Raw genomic sequence first — 21,628 nt, 5'->3', positions numbered from 1 at the left:
ACCTTTCGCCAGCTGTTCCAACCTGCTTGGACCCGTTTCTTCACTTCCTGACCACACTCTCCATTGCTCCGGATTGTTGACCCCAAGTATTTGAAGTCGTCCACCCTCGCTATCTCTTCTCCCTGTAGCCTCACTCTTCCCCCTCCACTTTTCTCATTCACGCTGAAAACCGTCGAGTCTAATTATTGTCAATGGAGTTCCCCATGATGTATTTGTCTACGTTCGCGTTCTACTCGCAAAGACTTTGCGCGAATGCCTCAAGTACACATCGTGCAAGTCCCTCGGTGTTACGTTTTAGTTTGCCGGTAACTCTAAAATGAGATCGGCAGTCAACAACTTGAACCCCCGCCCCCTCTTTTTTACTTACTAATTATATCTCCCCCCTGAACTGAGTCCAGTCACCTGACACCACGCAGCCCCCTTGTTCGTATCTTGTCGACGGCTCATATCTCCGAAAACTCATATCAGGTGACACGCATCAGCGCTGTGGTACGTTATGTTGTACTTTAACAGTAAATAAGTCCGTTGCGATAATAGTGATGTGTGACATTTCAGCCTGTGCTCTCAAAGTGGAGTCCACAAAAGCACGCCCCCCCCCCCCCCCCCCGGTCCCAAAGAGGAAGACTCTGGTATGGCGAGGCTCCTTGCAGGCAGCAGAGGAAGGATTGGGTTGTATTTTTGGAATGGGGTGTGTGTGTGTGTGTGTGTGTGTGTGTCGCCTTGTTAGGTGCGCAAATGTTTCCCCGAGCGGGACGAGTCAGAAGACACCGCTGGGTGGCAGGAACAGGGGTGGGGAGAGACGGCCTTTTCTCCGCAAAGCCATGAAAGACCGCCGGCTCGTCCGGAAACAACCTCGAAAAGTCAGTCGGGCTCCGTTCGTCGGCCTTCGGCTCTAAATCGGGAAGAGTCCAAGTCCGGTTCCAGATCTTCATGGACATATCGCCGAGCGGTTTTGATGTCAGGGGACGGCGGAGCCGGTCCGAAGGGAGTTTTGATCTTTAGGCAGGCGTCCGGGCCGAGATGAGCGGAGGTCGCTTTGAGTTCGACGACGGCGGCGCCTACTGCGGGGGCTGGGAGGGCGGCAAGGCCCACGGCCACGGCATCTGCACCGGCCCCAAAGGCCAGGGCGAGTTCTCCGGCTCCTGGAACTACGGCTTCGAGGTGGTGGGGGTCTACACCTGGCCCAGCGGGAACACCTACGAGGGCTACTGGTCGCAGGGCAAACGTCACGGCCTCGGGGTCGAAACCAAAGGCCACTGGATTTACAGGGGCGAGTGGACGCACGGCTTTAAGGGGAGGTACGGCGTCCGGATCAGTGTCGGCAGCGGGGCGAAATACGAGGGCACCTGGAACAACGGACTGCAGGACGGCTACGGAACGGAAACGTACGCTGATGGCGGTAAGAGCGGCAGATTTTTGACATTCGAAGATTCGAGATCAGCGGCAAACGGGGAAGGGGGGGGGGGAGGGGCGCATTTGCAGTACGCAGGCTTTTTAATTTTAGTTTTGCGACATATTCTAAATGTCTACCATGAGTACTCGCTATTAATTAAGATCTAACACTACCCCCGCCCCCCAAAAAAAAATCTTCTTAGCAACCCTAAATACAACACCCCTTCACATCGTTAGCTTAATAGCATAATTACAAAGTCATTTTTTAATATTTTCAGAAAGGGAAAAAAATAAATCAACAAATTCAACAAACAAGATTGAACCTTTGCAGATGGATGAATGAGAACCTCCACACCAAAAGAAAAGTTATATATAATGATATTTTATATTTAATTTTTTTTATTTTTGATATTTTTGATATTTTTTACATTTTTTATCTTTTTTATATTCTTTATATTTTTTATTGCAGTACAGCACTTTATCTGTTACTCATCATTAGCTTAATAGCATAATTACAAAGTCATTTTTTAATATTTTCAGAAAGGGAAAAAAATAAATCAACAAATTCAACAAACAAGATTGAACCTTTGCAGATGGATGAATGAGAACCTCCACACCAAAAGAAAAGTTATATATAATGATATTTTATATTTATTTTTTTTTATTTTTGATATTTTTTACATTTTTAATCTTTTTTATATTCTTTATATTTTTTATTGCAGTACAGCACTTTATCTGTTACTCATCATTAGCTTAATAGTATAATTACAAAGTCATTTTTTAATATTTTCAGAAAGGGAAAAAAATAAATCAAATTCAACAAACAAGATTGAAACTTTGCAGATGGATGAATGAAAACCTCCACACGCCCCCCAAAAAAGTTATATATGATTATATTTATTTTATATTTTTGATATTTTTCATTATTTTTATTTTTTTTTGGTATATTTTTTATATTTTTTATTGCAATACAGCACTTTATCTGTTTACACCTCATTAGCTTAATAGCATAATTAATAATAATATTAATAATAATTAATAATAAATCAACAAATTCAACAAGCAAGATTGAAACTTTGCAGATGGATGACTGAAAACATCCACACACCCAAAAAAAAGTTATATATAATTATTTATATATTTATTTTATATTTTTAACATTTTAAATTTTTTTTATATTTTTTACTGCAGCGCAGGACTTTATCTGTTAAAAAATGACTTGGGCAACTTTGCTATTAGGCTAACGATACAGATTTGCCAGATTGGCAGAAGAAACAAGTAAAATATAATGAGATTTTCTTTTCATAACGTCACGATGAATAAAAATATTTCAGTCCAGGCAAGAAAACGTGCAGAGCAAAATTGTTGCTGCACTTTCTTCTCGGAGTCAAGGTCGTCTTAATATGGTTTGCTACTTTTTTTGTTTGTTTTGTTTTTGTTTTGTTTGTTTTTATGAATGTGGTGATGTGATCCTGCTGCTGTCAAAGGTGAAAAATGTCAAAAATGATGCTCGGACTGCTGCGTACGTGGCCCACGGAAGAAAAAGTTTGGCCGGCGCTGATCTGGGTCAGAACAAAATACCAAAATGCGGATTCAGTTCCCACTCAGGGATGGCGTGAATGCGAGTGGGCGTCCCTCTCCGTGTCTACGTGACCCGTGGAGAAAAAAAAAAAAAAAAAAAAAAAGCACGTTCAGTTTATCTGTGGATGAAATTCATCCATCCATCCATCCATTTTCTGTCCCGCTTATCCTCACTTGGGTGGGAGGAGACAAAAGTAAAGGTGCCTCGCCAATGGCGACCAGTCCTGGGTTTCGTCGGCCGGGGTCGGCTCCGGCTGTAAATCCGGGGAGTGAAGGGACGGACGCGTGTGAACGTCACGTGCAAAGTACGCGTGATGGTAAAATTGTCACAGCCTCTTAACGAGGTATTATGTTATGAAATACTATTTCAAAGGGCTGCAGCCTAAAAAGTGAAATGACTTTCAAGTAACCTGGAGAGTAAAAGTAGCCCACGCCAATCAAATCGTCCACATTACAAGTTCATGTCATATTTGTATTGCTGTCAAGTACTTTCCATAGTTTGAAAGTGATATGACGTGATGCAGTTTTGTGTGTGTGTGGGGGGGGGGGGGGGGGGCGGTAACAGAGACCACGATAAAACCGCAGTCGCGGTTCCTCTATCGCCGCAGCTGACTCATCAGCCGGGAGGGCAGCAAGCTTGGTGGACATTGCATCGGGGGGGGGGGGGGTGATGGTACCAAATGCGGCCATGTAATAATAGCCCAAAGGCGCACCCCCCCCCCACCCCCCCCGCGTGTCCTGCCGGCCTCTCGGCTGAACTTGCACCAGCCAAACAGGGACTGGACTTCTTGTATAAGTTGGCTCTAGTCCGATCCAATACTTTTTTGCTGCCGTTCTCAACGTTTGGATCAAGACAATACTTTATGGGGAGTCCATCCATCCGTTTTCTTTGCCGCTTATCCTCACAGGGGTCGGGAGGCGTGCTGGAGCCTATCCCAGCTGTCAACGGGCAGGAGGCAGGGTTACACCTTGAACTGGTCGCCAGCCAATCGCAGGGCACGTGGAGACAAACAGCCGCGCTCACAATCACACCTTGGGGCAATTTAGAGTGTCCAATTCATGTTGCATGTTTTGGGGATGTGGGAGGAAAGCGGAGTGCCCACCCGGAGAAAAGCCACCCAAGCATGGGCAGAACATGCAAACTCCACACAGGCGGGGCCGGGATCGAATCCGGGACCTCAGAACTGCGAGGCTGACGCTTTCCAGTTGACCACCATGCCGCCGGGTGGGTATACAATTAAATATTAAGATGTACAAAATGGAAAGCGCCGACCTCACAGTTCTGAGGTCCCGGGTTCGATCCCGGACCCGCCTGTGTGGAGTTTGTCCGTTCTCCGCGTGCCTGCGTGGCTTTTCTCCGGGTGGCCACTCCGGTTTCTCTCCAGCATCCCAAATTGGAGGCTCTAAATTTCCTGTAGGTGCGAATGTGAATGGTTGCCTGTTTCGACGTGCCCTGTGATTGGCCGGCGACCAGTTCAGGGCGCACCTCGCCGCAGTCCACTTCGGGAAGGCTCCAGCACGCCGGCGACCAGAGTGCGCAGATTTGAAAATGGATGGATGGATTTTACCTTTGTAATACTGTGAGTTTATACTGCCAGTTTGGAAGAAATATGTCAAAAGTGTTTTTTTTTTTTTTAATCAAATAGCAAACTTCCCCTTTCAGTTGGGGCAAAGGTCATTGCGTTCATCTGTGAAGGTGTCTCACTCCTCCTCTTAGTCTGCTAGACCTGATACACAGTACGAGCTCATCCTATCATTTCACGATTCAGCAGGACACGATGAACGCTTGCGATCGTGTGTTTCCAGGTACTTTCCAGGGTCAGTTCACAGGCGGGATGCGGCACGGCTACGGGGTCCGCCAGAGCGTCCCCTACGGCATGGCGGCGGTCGTCCGCTCTCCTCTCCGGACCTCCCTGACTTCCCTTCGCAGCGAGCACAGCAACGGGACGGTCCTGCAGCAAGACGTGCCCACCATCACCACCACGAGCGCGTCCGGCGAGGAGAGTGCCGTGGCCAACCCTGCCCAACTGGGACCGTCGCGGGGAGGCTTCGCCCTCACTCTCCAGGTGGATTCGGAGGCAGCCAGACCCAAGAAGAAAAGTCTGTTTCGCAGGAGCGCTCTGCTCGGTAAACTGAAGAAAGCCGACTCCAGCGCCTCGCTGTCCAGCCAGAGGAGCAAGATCAGTTTCTTGAGGACCGAGTCGGCTTTGAGCTCCAACGCCAGCGACACCCAATCCACCATCAGCGTCGGGGACGAGAGCCTCGCCGGTGGGGAGGACTTCCCCCCCGTTGAGTCTGACATCGACGCCACCACCACGGAAGTCTACATGGGCGAATGGAAGAACGACAAGCGCTCAGGATACGGAATAAGCGAGCGGTCCAGCGGGCTCAAGTACGAAGGCGAGTGGCTGAACAACCAAAGGCACGGCTACGGCTGCACCACCTTTGCCGAGGGGGGCAAAGAAGAGGGCAAGTACATGAACAACATGCTGGTGAAGGCTGTGAAGAAGCGAGTCATCCAACTGAAGGGAACAAAGATCAAGCAGAAGGTGGAGAGAGCCGTGGAGGGCGCTCAGCGGGCGGCTGCCATCGGCAAGCAGAAGGCGGAGATTGCCGCCTCCAGGTAGGGACCAACCGATATTCTGCGCAAACAGAAATTGACAATCGTCTGCTCGACATTCTTTGTTCACGCCCGATGCTGTAAAAATACAACCGGGAGTGCGCGAGGTTGTTGGCTCACGAGACTGGGAATGAGCGAGGAGGGGGGGGGTTGGGGACTACTTTCAAGGGCAAAACTTCAAGTTGGTGACTATTTTGGTGACACACCTCCTAAACTTGCGATAATAAAAGCTAAACTTAGCTCCTCCCGGACCTGCAAAGATCTTAAACAGTCGACATTCATCACTTCAACACACTTCCTTGACAACGATTACTACCTCCCTATTCACGTCGAGAGGAAGTACAAAAAGTCCCAAATCTGCGCTGCAAGGTTTCGTTCGCTGGTGGCTCCTGATGAATCCTGTCCTCCCTACAAATAGTGCTCGCATACGTGCACTTGAGGATTTTGTGGTGGTGTGTCACGTGAGCAGCGCTACAGGAATCTTCGTCCACGTGAGGCATAAATTGAACCCGTCATATTTCACCAGACACATCCTGAACTTGCACTGTACCTGCTCTTTGTCTGAAGATGGCGGTTCCTCGTTTTTTTACATCCTCAAAGAGTTCAAATGAACCCTTAATGGACGCATGAGAGAACCTTTCTTTTCATAGTGCTGCACTCTGTATCATAAAGAGACAATTCCTTAATCGAAAAGCAATCCTAGAAGTTTGCTTAAAGGAAATCTTTGGAATTGGGGCATAGAATTGTGCGCTGCTTATTAAATAGAGCTTATTCTCGTCCGCGATCCATCTGTGACCGTACAAGGTCTCTTCATCTGCTGTACCTGAACCGATCTCGTTGTTTACAGCGGCAGGACTTCCTCTGACGGACTGCAGACTGTCATTTCAGCGCATAGAAATCCAAATATTTCCCTTTCAACTGTAAGCACTACACAAGAGTTATGGAAGAGTTTTGATTGGATCGTTGCTGTTAAACGCGAGCAACGATTGTCTGGAGACTGCTTGTGCTTGTGTCACACTGAGCTGGGGCAGGTCCTGGTTTGGTTCCGGTGTTTGCGTCATCCCTCAGTTTGGTTCCGCCAGGGTACCCGGTCGGCAGCCTTCGGTCGGTCCTCTGAACGGGGGCGATTGCGGAGGACCGACCAAATCCTGACCTCCAATTTTCGCGAGCTAGTTCTGGTAAAAATCAAAGAACTAGGGCCAATTCTAGCTGTAGCTTTGTAAAAAATGTCAGCACCAGCTGGAAGATTTCTAACTAGTAACAGCCACTGATTCGTTACTTGACTTGCCGGTCACAGCTAAGAGCAATGACAACTACCGGACTCGGTACAGTTACACTTCGGAGACTGTCCGGCATGACACATCTGCTCCAGGTCTCGTCATTCCTCTAATCTGGTGTCGGCGGAGGCGCGTTAAAAATACATGTTCAACGTGGCCTCCCCGCGGAAAGCCAGACTTGGCCTCCCCAGCGCTGTCCCCGGTACGGCGGTCCGCAGGGTTCTTGCGTGTCGGGACGGGGTGCAAATGACGCACATTCAGGGGCCCCGTTGTCGCGGAGCAACCCTGACTAAATAAGGCCAGGCGCACTCTTGCCGTATCACAATCGCAGGGGAATGCAACAGCTGATTACCCGCCACCCTCCCCCGTCGTGGATACGCACCCAAACGGCTTTCTTGAGCTCAGCGGGCCGAGGTGGCCGCTTCTTGTCCTGCTGAGAAAGTCAGAAAATAGCCGCACCGCATTTCCAGTCAACACCTGCTCGTTTCGTCAGCCGCCGTGAGCTTTGTCTGTCGCGAACAATCGCGGGCCGCACAAGTAGGTCCGTCTTGCGTCAGTTGTGGTGTCAAATGCTCGCGGGGATATAAATATGACACACCTCATAAGCAAGTACTCGGGTAACAAATGGGGTAGAGTATAAACGTAGCGCACACGGCCTCACTCGCGCGGCCTAGCTTATGCCGGACTGCTGATCCGTGCAATTTGTAGGCTGGTGAGAAAATGAATTTGTGACATTATATGTTGTCATCTCTAGAATGACGTTGCTATGGGGGAGAAATTACTGGCGGGTAATGCGAGGCGTTGCAACTGACTGTCATCTAACCGCAAAGTAATGCTGAAATAACACAGGTCACATTAACACTCAGTGTATAGAATGAAGTTATGGGGAAGAGTAGTGGAGCCTCGACTCAGGACAGAAGTCAGTATCTGCGAGCAACGGTATGGTTTCATGCTTAGAAAGAGTATTTGCCTTGAGGATGCTCGTGGAAAAGTACAGAGAAGGTCAGAAGGCGCTCCGTTGCGTCTTTGTGGACCTCGAGAGAGCCTACGACAGAGTACCAAGAGAGGAACTCTGGTACTGCATGCGCAAGTCCGGTGTGGCCGAGAAAGAATAGTTAGAATAGTACAGGACATGTACGAGGACAGCACAACAGCGGTGAGGTGTGCCGTAGGTGTGTCAGAAGAATTTAAGGTGGAGGCGGCACTGCATCAGGGATCCGCGCTGAGCCCCTTCCTGTTTGCAGTGGCGATGGATAGGCGGACAGACGAGGTTAGACTGGAATCCCCTCGGACGATGATGTTCGCAGATGATATTGTGATATCCAGTGAAAGCAGGGAACAGGCGGAGGAACAGAAAGATGGAGGTACGCACTGTAAAGGAGAAGAATGAAGATTAGCCAAAGTAAAACAGAATATATGTGCGTGAAAGAGAGAAGCGGGGGAGGAGGAGTGAGGCTCCAGGGAGAAGAGATAGCGAGGGTGGACGCTTCAAATACTTGGGATCCACAATCCAGAGCGATGGAGAGTGTGGTAAGGAAGTGAAGAAACGGGTCCAAACTGGGTGGAACAGTTTGGCGGAAGGTGTCTGGTGTTCTACGTGACAGGAGAGTTTTCACTAGGACGAAGGGCAAAGTTTACAAAACAGTGGTGAGGCCGGCCATGATGTACGGATTACAGACCGTGGCCCCGAAGAGACAACAGGAAGCAGAAAAAATGAAGATGTTGAGGTTCTCGGTCGGTGTGAGCGGGTTGGATAAGATTAGAAACGAGCTCATTAGAGGGAAGGACAGCCAAAGTTGGATGTTTTGGAGACAAGATTCGAGACAGAGCAGACTTGGATGGTTTGGACAGGTCCGGAGCTCCAGAGAGTGAGCAAATTGGCAGGAGGGTGACGAGGATGGAGCTGCCAAGGAAGAGAGAGCGAGAGGAAGACCAAAGAGAAGGTCGATGGATGTTGTGAGGGAGGACCGCAAAAAACTGAGTCTCTTACGTTTGTGTAATATCCAAGTATAGCGTGGTACAATGTAGTAGAGCGCAGTATGGATTAGTCGTGTTGAGTTCTGCGGCATACAACATTGCAAAGTACACTGTAGTCTGTTGTGTCACTCTACGGTCGCTAATATGATATTGCAGTACGGTACTGGTATGGTAGAACATGTATAGTAGCATCATTTAGCGTGCTTTCGTACAGTGGAAACAGAATCAGAATTATGACAGATTAGTATTGTGTATGCTAATGTCATGCAAGTGGTGGATTTATGCAGCCGCACAGTACAATGCCAACAAGTACTGCAAGTACTACAAGTACAGCGTGGTACTCGATCGCGTGCCTTGAGATCCAGGTCGGATCCGCTCAGTGACCGTGTTGGAGATGAGAAAAATGAATGGAAATTTTAGCGGGTTGTTTTCATCTTCAAATAGATTACTGTAGTATCAGAGATGGATGGAAAATTCGGAATGGTCAGTCAACGCGTCATATTCATATCTATAATTGCTTTTTAAGAATGTGCCATATTCAATTGTGAGAGCTGAGCGAGATTGTTGTTTATGCCCACGCATAATTTTTTTCAATTAAGGATTGGATTACTTTGTACTTGATAATCTTCACAATCTGGATGTGTGCGTTACTCGTCTGTGTTACTTGAAGACAATTTTCGTCTGGGACAAAAATGGCTTCCTAGTAAACCGCAGCCGGTACGAGGCTCAAATTCGCATGTGCGGGAAATGAAATTTGGCATCCGTGCTATGGAATTCCAGAAGCAGCTCTCGTTGTTTATGGCTAACAATGAAGTCCCTCCTGCATTTCGACAACTTAACAGGCAATTTTTTTTTTTTTTTTTTTGACATAATGCCATACATACGTGTGTGTGTGTGTGTGTGTGTGTGTGCGCGCGCTCACACTGCGGAGGCCCTCGGCTCCATTTTGTCGCTGCTCCAAAGGAATCATTAAAGCTCTCCTGACATGTAAAGCAGGATTTTTAGAATGTTTTTCCATTTAAAAAAAAAGGCAACCGGAATGGACCCGTCTGTTTTTTCAGCATACGTCATGATGTTGTCATGGATGGATTTTTGTACCTCCCGGCATCAAAATCCTCTCAAGGCTTTCGTTTTGGAGAAGAAGCAGGAAGTGACGTTTGTTTTTGTTTTTTTTCCCCAGACGCCCACAATGGCGGCTTCGCGTGTTTATACCAGTTTTACCGGCGCAAAAGTAGCTGTTTTTTTTCCTGCGTGTTAGCCAAAATGGCGTCTCGTTGTATTGCCGGACGTTGCTCGAACACTCGTGAGGATGGATTCACACTTCACACTTTTCCAAAAGACCCGGTTCGTTGTGAAAAATGGATTGCAAAGGAAGAGAGATTTGTGGGTTCTAAATGTGTATGGAGCGGTTTTAAAAAAAAAAAAATAGTTTGGGGGGGACGACGTAATCCTCTCAGAAGTGACAAAAGATCCGCGCCATAATAACTTCATAAAGTACGGAAGTCGGGGGTGATAAATGTGTCATTGTGCGCGACCGCGGCGTTGTTGGTCGTCGCTCGCAGTCGTAGCGTTGGAGGTGGATGAGGCGGCGTGCGGAGAAAGGAGGTCGACCCCACACCGGTTACCGGTGTTTCGCCGCACTTGGGTCCTCCTGAGTACGCTACATGCCGTCATCCAAACTGTCGGGGAGTCTGTCAGAAGTGATCCGCATGTCGTGGAAATATGGCTCAAAACGAGAGGGTCACCGTCGCCCGACCGTGAGATGTTCTCTTCTTGGAAAAGAGCTTCCGTGTCAGAAGGGGCGCCGGAAAAATCCCAACATCTGCGTCGTTCAGGCGCCGCTGCGTGTTGTCAATGGCCGCCACTCGGATGCCGAGTGAGACTTCCCCAACTTTGCGTATGGATGATGATTTATTTTTTCGGATAGACATGTTATGTGTATTTTTCATTACGAGATCGATTTTAGAATGTTTGTAGGCATGTTGGTTTGAGCCTTGTGTTTCACAGAAAAGGCAGCGCAAAATGATTTGGCAAAAAAGTGGCACAATCATGAGAACAAGCATTAGCGATGCCCTAAATTGCCGCTGTTGGAATTCCGAATGTCCCCAGGAAGTCAAAATCCTGCAATTGTGAAAGTGGCAAATGTGACAATTGGCACTTCACATTGTCGTCATCCTTGTCGATCATTTTATTGGCGCTTTACGTACGCGATCTAATAAGGAACTGCACTGCCATGGGCCGGCGACCGGTTCAGGGCGCAACCCGCCTCTCGCCCGCAGTCAGCCGGGTGTGCCCGTGACTCCGATTGAGGTTCAAATGGTTGGTTGGACGCGGGCATGCTTGGCGGAATAATGACTTGAATTATTTTATAGAGTCAAAGTTATAATGAACTTAATGCTGGTTTTTAAAATAGGAAAATAATACTCTGAAATATTGGAAAAAGTCATTAAGATAATGATGACAAATTGCCACAAAAACACGGAAAAAAATTGTCAGAAAAAGAGAAAAAAATTGTAAAAAAAAAAAAAAAGAAGTCCTATAAATACTCAGAAAAACAGAATTTAAAAAAAAAAATTAAATCAAGTGAAAGCAATACGCTTCCATATTTAAGAAACTTCAAGTGCATGCAGTTTCACAAAAGTTTGGGAACAAATGTGTGATGTCATCCTGCTCAAGACATGAGGGAGGGGGGGGGGGTTACTTGGGGTGTGCATAAAAAAAAAGTGTGCTTACAAGCTACGAATATTGTGCAGAGGTTGTTTTCCTGCGGGGTGGCACAGTGCCTCAGCTGGAAAGCGTTGGCCTCACGGTTCTGAGGACCCGGGTTGGATCCCGGCCCCACCTGTGTGGAGTTTGCATGTTCTCCCCATGCCTGCGTGGCTTTTCTCCAAGTGGGCACTCCGGTTTTCCTCCAACATCCCAAAAACATGCAACGTCAATCGGACACTCTAAATTGCCCCTAGGTGTGATTGTGCTGTTTGTCTCGATATGCCCTGCGATTGGCTGGCGACCAGTCCGGGGCGTACCCCGCCTCCTGCCCCTTGAAAGCTGGGATAGGCTCCAGCACTCCCGCGACCCTTGTGAGGATAAGCAGCTAAGAAAATAGATGGATGGTTGGATGTTTTGCTGCACCTGCACACGTTTGCGTGAGGAAAAAAAACAAACGAGCGGTTTTCCCGCTCAGTTGATCGTGTTGAATAATCAGAATTACATAACTTACATTTCCTGCAATATCTTCAAGGAAACTCAATATTTTTGTGGAAGTTGAGTCTAAGTAATGCTTGTGTGGGTGGTGGTGGGCTGGGGGGGGGGTGTCAAACTTTGTTTGCTATCAGAGAAAATCCCACAAAGGGAAAAAAAAAAAAAAAAGTGAAACTCTTCTTTTTTTAATTTTTTTTTTTTTTTTTTATGTGAATGGATGTTTTGGAGACAAGGTTGGAGAGAGGGAGCAGACTTGGATGGTTTGGACGTGTCCAGAGGCCAGAGAGTCTGAGTAGATTGGTAGAAGGGCGACGAGGACGGAGCTGCCACGGGAGACCGAAGAAAAGGTTGATGGATGTCGTGAGGCAGGACATGAAGAGAGGAAGATGCACGAGATGGGCGTAGATGGAAAAAGACGTACGGGACAAGCCGAAAGGAAAAGAAGAAGAAGTTCTGATAACCCCGACTGTGAACTTCTAACGCGGTCGCGTGCACGTTTTCCTATCGATGGCGTGTGACGGTGGCGGTCTCCGGAGGTCAGTTAAGTGCCCAGCGAAGGCTCGGGTATCGAATCCACGACCCGCTGCCGCGCTTCTGAATTTCTTCCGGCCGTGTTGATTCGAGGACTTTTCGGTCGGTAGCAATGGAGGCGATGACCCACTACCCGCCCAATCCTCGTGACTGTTGCGCAACGTCGACGTCAAGAGTCCCCTATATGTCTGAGAAGGAAAATACTTTTGAATAGTTGTACGTGTGGCGCAACGCTATGCGGAGGATAAAGAAGATACGCTGAATATATGTTACGATCTTCCATAAAAGTGAGAGAGTCGCAGGCGAAGAGGAGACTGGTGACAGGTGGACGTCGCTCATCTCAAAAGGAACCTCGAATTGTTCCAGCGGGACTCGCCAAGCAACACACGGCTTAAGAGGCTGTTTTTAGCTCAGTGTGAAGTTACACTTTCTCAGCTGAATCCGTCGGGAGAACTCACCGCGAGCCTTGAACTTTGCTATTTTGCCGCCGGGGTGGAAGTCAGGCCTTCGTAGGCGCGTCTTCCTTTTCGGTTCTCAGCGATGCGGGACAGTCTCTCTCTTTCTTGGCAAGGCCGCCGGCGTTCGCTCGCGAGGCCACGCGGCATGAACGTCGCTGTGCTTGTCCCCTTCAGGTCCACCCACGCCAAAGCCAAGTCAGACGGAGCCGATCAGGCCGCTCAAGCCTCCAACAGCGAGTCCGCCATCGCCAGGCTGGTGGCCAAAGAGCTGTCGCCGACCTTCTACCAGCCAGGTGAGAGGACACAATCGTCACCCTGACGTCGACGTTAGCGTCGGTCGTGAACGCCGTGGATTCCCTTCTCGAAAACCGTAGACCGTCTTCACCCCCAACACTCTGATTAAAAACTAAACTCATCAGCAAGTCGTTGTATAAAATACTAATCTGGTCTTGAAAACCCAATTAACGCATTCCCAGCTCCGGAGGTTTGGGTTCATCAGTCGCTTACTGCTACTGCTCTTTATAAATGTCGAGAATGTTCTTCAAAGGTCAGGCGAGGAGGAAGGTTTGTAAACCTCTGTAAAGAACAACCACATCCCTGTAGATGGCAGCGTTTCGTCGGTTCAGAGTTGAGATCAGCACAGGTTTTTAGTAGAAGATAAAGATTCGGGGCTCAATCTCATCTGATGGTCTCCATTATGAGGGAGAAAAAGGCCAATTTGCAAGCCAAACAAGATGAGGCACCTCAACTCTCGAACAGAGCATATCCTGTACTGTTAGAGGTATGCCGTAATCGTGACGAAAGTAGCGCCACCCATGGCGAGGATGACGAAGACCACGTAAAAAAAAGCCTCAGGCGTTAAAGTGGAGCCTTGCAGTGAATGAGGGTCACCCGCGCTGTGTTTCATAAACATTCGGCTCTCTAAAGTCTTGTATTTGTTCTTGTATAGTTTGAGGTGAACCAAAAGCAAAATATATAACCAGTGATGCCTCGGTTCTCGACCGCCATCCGTTCCAGAAAACGGTTCGAGGAGTGATTTGTTCAAAAACCGAATCGATGTTTCCCATTACAATAAATGGAAAAAGAAATAATGGGTTCCTAGCCTAAAAAAAAAATGGGCTTTTTAAAGCATTTTTAGCGCTTTTTGATAATAACCTCCATAATAGAAATACATGTGTAGTTGAAATAATAAAATTATTTAAGAAATGTATTTATTTTTTGCTTAAAATGTCCGCTTTAGTAGTAGAGTATGCATGCCCCCAGCCTTGTAAACTTTTTTTTTTTTAATAACAAAAGTGCAGAATAACTTTAAACAAGCAATTTGCCTTCTTTGGGGTTTAATACGAAGAAAAACGACAGTCACTACTGGGACACGTCTGTGTACAGAGGCTGCGTTGTACACAATGACAAAAGCGCGCTGGTTGCGCCACGCACGTTACGTCATTTGCGGGGGGGGCGTTCGAATTGACAATAACAAAATGCGTCGTGGGTGGGTCGACTGCTCGTGCCGGGTTTTTTTCGGTGCCGTGGGAATTCACGACAAAGCGCGTCATGGGTCAGCTGGTCTGGCCACGCGCAATATCTTATTTCCGGGTTTTGTCGGGGCCGTTCCAGTACCGAATTTTGTTCAAGAAAATCTCCAAATTTTCATTCGAAAACCAATTTGTTCGAAAACGGGGACGTTCCAGAAACGAGGCTTTACTGGATGTATGTTAGCATCAAAGTCACTGTTGTGCTTTGTCACATTTGTCTTTACCAAAAGCTGTTTTTCTTTTGGTAGATTTCATAAACGCTGACGACTGCTTGAAGCCCAAACTTGAAACCGCAACCCTCGAGTGAAACCTCACGGAGACTCCGGCTTGACATTTTTCATGCAGAACTTCACCATTTCGCACCGCATTTAATAAAAACGCAAACAGTGGAAAGCAAACGCGAGCAGAATTATGAGTTCGGGTGTCGTTTTTCAGCTGACAAATAAAAGTCCGTCTGCGAACTGGCGGATCATCTGCCGAGGCTCGCTGCCGAGGTCATCACATTTGAATGGCTAAAAAAAGCCTCGGGCGTCGTATCGCTTTCGTTGGCCGTCTGGAAACGCAACGCAAATGCGTTCATGCCTCTTTTTTTTTTTTTTTTCAGGTCCTGCGGTGTAAAAAGAAGTTCACAAAAAGCAAAAACTTGGTTTTTCTCGCTCCGTCTCTGCAAACGGCCGTCAGTAAATTCTTCGCAGAGGACGACGCACTCGGCCAGCCTGAACGACTCACAATCGTTTACTCGCAAAAATCAGATGTCGTCTGACTCGTCGTTTCAAGTATTTTCACGCGTGCTTTTTGCGGAAATCATTTTCCGTGGCGTCGTACGGAACCCGATCCTCGTCATAAATCAAATGTAAATATTGACTCGAGGTTCTCCACCCTGGAAGATGTCACTGAGACATTTTATCCATTTAAATCTCTCCAGTGGCTGCTCACACAAGTGTGAAATTACAAAAGCGATACGTTTTATGTTTGGAGTTGTCTGCATCAGTAAATCCCTCACTCAGATTTGGTGCCCGATTGTGACGTTATAAGTCGAGCTCATTTCAATTAAACCCACGTTGGCACGGTTTCCGCCCAAGAACTGAAACTTTCGTCGGCCACGATCGGACTGAATACAAAACAAAAAGTCTTGCAGTGTTGATTAGCATCACTGCTAACGTTGGCTTTTAAAAACCGGCTGCTTATATGTCATATTGTAGCGCCTCTCAAGTATAAAATACTTTGACGAGGTAGCCACCTGAGTTCTTTCCTCACTCCAAAGTAGGAAACTGATCCATTTACTCAATGGGAAAATACGCTTTGCTCCATCAAAAAGTCTCTGAAATATGAATATTTCCCTCATGGGTAGAGGTTAACTCATGGAGATAACCCAGCTATCAAATCAACTCCCCACTTCTAACTGTCTTGCAGATAGTCAAATAATACACCTGGTTATGTAACAAAAAGTGTCAACATTTATTAACAAAATAAAGGCGAGAAAAACAAATCTCTTTACTCAACAAACAGTCATTCAGTAAATAAATTGAACAAAAGCGGTACGCACTGCACACATGAGCTAAGCTAAGGGCCCAAACAAAAATGAATCTAGCCGGCAAAGCAAACGAAATCCAAACCCCGATGTCACTGCGGTGCTTCTCAAGGCGGGAGTGAAGAAAGGTGAAGGTGGTTTTTCCTCTGTGCGGCGTCCTCACGGTCCTCGTCCTTTTTTTTTTCTTCTTCCTTGAAGTTCAAACACAGGCCTCGCTAGCCTGATTAGCTCGATGCTAGCGCCCTTGTCTTCTCCCTCGTGGCCCAACACTTCAGGTCTTGCTAGCTAGCGTTAGCTGGTTGCTAGCGCCCAAGCCAAGTCCCGCGCATGCTCTTAGCCCCTGTGGTAGCGGCTAACTCCACCACGTTTCGGTGTGATTTGAGTAGTCCGCTCAAACGACACACGACCCCGGTTGAACTTTCAACAGTCCTTGTCGAACACGTTGATCAACTTTTGCTAAATGTCCACCTTTCACTTTCTTTGTCCGTTCGTTGCTCCCCAACAACCACTACCTTCCACTCTTCTCGCCTTTCCTCTCTCAACACGTCACTTCCTGTCCTTCTTAAACAATGGTTACAACAATAAAATGACAAACAAAAGTATTTCGTTTTCACAAATGAATCAAACACGTTTAAAAACAAATCCCTCAGATATTCCACCACATTGCGTAAAGAAAACCTATAACCTAATTGCTACTCTATTACACTGAACTTTTACCTGTACCAACTTTTAACCGCGTTACAATATTTTGAGTGAAAATAATGTAAAAAAAAAAAAAAAAACAATATTGATGATTGATTTGATCTGCAATAACCTCAACAAAAGGTTTTCCAGTCGTGTCTCAGATGAAATGTGCACAACCCGTTCAGGGTCACATTTGGAGCAGCCATCTTGACAAAACGGTTGCCGTTTAGCAAGATTCCTGGGATATTTCACAAACCCGCTAAATATTGCAACGTGACACATTTGAAAGGTTCCCAGTTTTGGCTTTCAGTGGACGTTTAGGGTTGGTGTCAGCTTTTGGCGTTCTCGAGTTTGTTGGTCCTCGCTCCACTAAGCCTTTCAGACCGTTGCAGTTGTTTAACCTGTGAATTCAACTGATCCTGCGCAGGTCCGGAATATCTGAAGAAAAGACAAATGCCAGAAGTCGGGGAGGGAAGTGAGAGCACTGATATTGTCATGCACGAGCCGCTGTTGGCCGGGGAGGAGCCCGCGCCCACGCCGCCCGAAAGCCCCATCGGGAACGAACTAGACAGCCTCATGCCCGGATCCTCTCCGGGCCGCACCCCCTCCCCCAGTCCGGGCATCTTCCTCAAGGAGGACCCCAAACTTTTAGGTCCTGGCAACTGGAATGACGACAAAGCGAGTAAAGGGAGCAGTAAACCCAACAGCAGGCCCAGCAGTCGCCCCACCACTCCGTCGCTCCCCGTTCCGGTTCCCGCTGCGCCAGATGGCGCAAGCGGTCCCGGCCTATCCCGAACCCCGAGTCGCCACAGCGCCAAGAACGAGCAGGGGTCTGACTTGGAGATAAAGGCCTTGCAGAAATGTGACGCAGGGCTGAATACTCCAGATACCGCAACTCCATCCAAATCTGCAAAAAACAGATTTATGGCCCCGGGTGACGAGGAAAAGACGGGCCCCGGCCCCAAAGCGGTCCCGGGAGCCGGCGCTCCAAATCCGAAAGCCAATGATCTCGAGCTCGAAAGACTTCCGACAATTAGCGACCGAGAGCGGCTGCGGGAGGCGAGCAGGCCCGCCGTCAAGGTGGTCAAGGAGACCAAACTGCTGCCGAAACCGCAAGCCAGCCCTGCACCGTCCCCGAAGCCTGCGACCAACTACGAACCCAAGACGGCCAAAAGCAACGGTGCCAAACCTGTCTTGAAAGTGGATCCCAAAGCGGAAGCCCGGCTGAAGGCGCCAATGTTGAATTCAAACACTGAAGTGACTGCCGATTCTTTGGAGCAGGAGGTGAGATGCTTTTGTCACTTTTTTTGCATCCTTTTGATTCTCAAATCAGTCATCCAGGGATTGTCCAATTAGTTCTGATTAACTTCCGGCTACTTTAGCAAAACACGTATCACGTGAGATCAACATTTCAGTTCCGGAAAACAGCTCCTCTTGTGTCCCAATTGGCATCGGATTGAGTCGCAACAACGGCGAGATTTGCTTCCGCCGAGCTCGGAATCCAGCGCACGTTATTTATGATTAGGGAGCCCCGTTTATGTTGTTTCAGTGCCTTGTGAAAGTATTCGGCCCCCTTGAACTTTTCAACCTTTCGCCGCATTTCAGGCTTCAAACATAAAGATATGAAATTACAATTTTTTGGTGGGACACAATCGTGAAGTGGAACGAACTTTATTGGATATTTTAAATTGTTCTTTCTTTCGGCTTGTCCCGTTAGGGGTTAAAAGCCTGAAAAGTGGGGCGTGCAATATTATTCGGCCCCCTTGCGTGAATACCTTTTGCCGCAATTCCAACAGGAAGTCACTTGGGTTTTGTCTCGATCAGTTTTCCGCATGGAGAGACTGAAATTCTCGTCCATTCTTCCTCGCGAAACAGCTCGAGCTGAGTGAGTTTGGATGGAGAGCGTCTGTGAACAGCGGTCTTCGGGTCTGATCGCAGATTCTCGATTGGATTCAGGTCTGGACTTGGAGTTGGTGATTCCAACACCTGGATACGTTTATTCCATTGTAGATTTGGCTTGATGTTTTTGGATCATCGCCCCGTCGGCAGATAAATCTCCGTCCCGGTCTCGGGTCTTTTTCAGACTCCACCGGGTTTTCCTCCAGAACGGTCTTGTACTTGGCTGCGTTCATCTTCCCATCAATTTGAACCACCTTCCCTGAGTCTGCCACCAACCACCACGTTTGAGAGTGATGATGTTGTGTTCAGGCCGATGAGCTCGCTGTCTTGCCATCTCGTTTTGCATTGTGGCCAAAAATTCGGATTCTGGTTTCATCTGAGCAGAGCACCTCGTTCCACGTTTGGTGTCTCTCCCAGGCGGCCGGTGGCAAACCCTAAACGGATATTTTGGAGAAACGGCTTTCTTCTCGCCACTCGGATTCGTGCAGTGTCCGACTGATTGTTGTCCTGGGGTCAGACTCTCCCACCTCAGCTGTAGATCTCTGCAGTTCATCCAAAGTGATCGCGGTCCTCTTGGCTGCATCTCTGATCCGTCTTCTCCTTGTTTCGAGGTGAAAGTTTAGAGCAGGGCTGTCAAACTCATTTTTGGCGCAGTCCACGTTGTAGTTACGATTTCCCTCCGAAGGCCGTTATGGTGAAACCGTCGAAATTCTGAATCGCCTCATCGTATTTACACGTGAAATTTTTGAACTGATTTTGGAATCAGAAATCAAGCGTAACGGGTTTTTCGACCGTTGTTCACGTTCGGTGGCACAAAAATGCCCATAATATCTCAACGTTATCATTTATGACAGATAACAGTTTGAAACATCAGGACATATTTTGACAAGAACCACGGATTCTGACACCGATGATTTGCCTCCACGGGCCACGAAAAATCATTTGGCGGGTCGGATCTGGCCCCTGGGCCTTGAGTTGGACACCTGTGGTTTCGAGGGACGGCCGGGTCTTGGTAGATTTGCAGTGATCTGATGCTCCTTCATGACACACAGGTGGATTCTATTCATCATCATATGTCAACATTGGATCCTTCAGAGATCCCCGCTGAACCTTTGGAGTGAGTTTGCTGCACTGAAAGTAAAGGGGCCGAATAATATTGCACGCCCCACTTTTATTTGTTTAAAAAAGTGTAAAATATCCAATAAATTTTGTTCCACTTGACGATTGTGTCCCACTTGTTGGTGATTTAAAAAAAAAAAAAATACATATATATATATTTATGTGTGAAGACTGAAATGTGTGTGAAAAGTTCAAGGGGGCCAAATACTTTCACGAGGCACTGTCAGTATGTTGATATTCTTTAGTTGTGGTGAAGATGTTCTGTTGGTGTGTAACAAAGTATTTTTGGAGGCGTACTCACGTGTTGTTTCCTTGTCAAGAGCCCCAACGGCATCATGATCTGCATGGTCATCCTGCTCAACGTGGGCTTGGCCATTCTCTTCGTGCACATTTTGTCATGAGGCCTTTTCGCCGCCACCTCGGTCAGGTACGGCCCGGCGCGTTCGTTCAGCGTCCCCGCCAATCGCAAACGTGAGCCTTTCTCGCCGCAGGTCGCCGCCCGCGTCGCAGCGAGACCCGGTTTGGACCCGAGCCCCCGGCGAGACGCGGAAGGAAATCGGACCGCGAGGGCCCCCCCCCCCCCCCCCCTCGCCGGGCTGCCGTCTCCGCACGCAACTGAGAAGCTGAAGGACACCGAATGACTCAAACGGCTCAGTTTGAAGTTTTGGGTACGAGAGGAAGCTCTGAATGCACTCGAGGAGTCGATATTTCACTCGTGCCAACGTTGTACGCAAAGAAAACGCTTTTATGAAATCCTTTTCTCGCACACAAGCTTGATCACACAACAGCAAAGGGGGTGTTTTAATTTATTAAATCCTCACAATGTGTTTTGTCGTCGTTTTGTTTTGTTTTGTTGTTGGAGCCGATGAAATGATTGAAAATTGGAATCTTTCTGTGATTGCGCCCAGCTTGCCGACATTTTCTCATTCCCGACCAAATTGTCCCGCACGGCAGATCAAATCGTGAGCCGACTCTTAACTGTGAGTCAGTCTCGAGATTTTTGGAACCGGAACAGCGTTTGGAAAAGGCCGGACGAGGAATACGAGTCATCAAAAAGTCAATTTGGACTGATTTGAAGAGCAAAGTTTGGGAAAAAAAATATGTGGATTCATTTTTTCGGGGGGGGGGGATGGCACACACACACACACACACACACACACACACACACAAAAAGAAGACAACAATTAAATGAAGTGAACGAACGCGTTCAGTGGCTCGCTCGCTCGTCCCGTCCACAGGAAATTGACACCCGTCAGTAAAATTGCCTCCGAATTAGAACCGCGCATTATTTCTGCTGTATTTGGCGTCTGGCAATGAGCCCGCGGCGTGACAAGTGCAGCCGCTGCGTCAATCTTTTCCAGTCCTTGGTTGTGTTCTGAGCGGTCAAATATGAACGATTGTTCTTTCCTTCAAAGTCGCGTTTCGGCTTTGGCATCGTGCAAAGTTGCATTTTGGCTGTGCTCTTCAACGCTGTCGAGTGTGGTTTTTATTTTTTATTTTTATTTTTTTCCACTGTGCGTTGGCTGTCATTCCGCCGCGTAGAAGGCGACGAGTGCGGCGGCGAAAGGCCAATAGACTGTTTTCGACCGCGTGACCTCATCCGGGCAGGCGGCCATGTTGGATGGGTTCACTCCCGTGACGCGCCGTTCACTCCATCGCGTTTGTATACAGAACGCAGTTACACAAATGTTAACAAGTATTAAGAGTGACGCATGACGGCTAAAAAGACTTTTGAAAGTTATCGGCGCTCATTAGATGTCGCTTCAAGGAACCGTTACACCGAAAAGCGCGCTTTGATCGACAATATCGACCCGTATGCCTTGGAG

At 47.8% G+C, this 21,628-nt stretch overlaps 1 protein-coding gene across 2 annotated transcripts; it reads left to right on the top strand.

Moving 5' to 3' along the window:
• Nucleotides 1–762: 762 nt before the first annotated feature.
• jph2 (junctophilin 2) lies at nt 763–20,630 on the top strand. 2 transcript variants are annotated; one of them, XM_061810010.1, is made up of 6 exons: nt 763–1,399; nt 4,780–5,596; nt 13,212–13,330; nt 17,212–18,068; nt 20,123–20,229; nt 20,294–20,630. In XM_061810010.1, exons 1-5 carry the CDS (start codon nt 1,021–1,023, stop codon nt 20,201–20,203), a joined length of 2,253 nt encoding a protein of 750 aa, XP_061665994.1. In that variant the 5' UTR covers nt 763–1,020; the 3' UTR covers nt 20,204–20,229; nt 20,294–20,630. The 2 variants fall into 2 exon arrangements, with proteins under 2 accessions (XP_061665994.1, XP_061666003.1); XM_061810019.1 differs by lacking the exons at nt 4,780–5,596; nt 20,123–20,229; nt 20,294–20,630 and having other exon boundaries at nt 17,212–17,350.
• Nucleotides 20,631–21,628: the final 998 nt, after the last annotated feature.

Source organism: Syngnathoides biaculeatus, chromosome 2, assembly GCF_019802595.1.
Source record: "Syngnathoides biaculeatus isolate LvHL_M chromosome 2, ASM1980259v1, whole genome shotgun sequence".
Lineage (NCBI taxonomy): Eukaryota > Metazoa > Chordata > Actinopteri > Syngnathiformes > Syngnathidae > Syngnathoides > Syngnathoides biaculeatus.
This window is presented reverse-complemented; position numbering and strand designations above follow the sequence as displayed.

Coding starts and splice junctions, on each gene's coding strand:
- jph2 (XM_061810010.1), top strand. CDS start 1,021: ATGAGCGGAGGTCGCTTTGAGTTCGACGACGGCGGCGCCTACTGCGGG. Junction 1,400..4,779: donor GGAAACGTACGCTGATGGCG/GTAAGAGCGGCA, acceptor GTGTGTTTCCAG/GTACTTTCCAGGGTCAGTTC. Junction 5,597..13,211: donor GCGGAGATTGCCGCCTCCAG/GTAGGGACCAAC, acceptor TGTCCCCTTCAG/GTCCACCCACGCCAAAGCCA.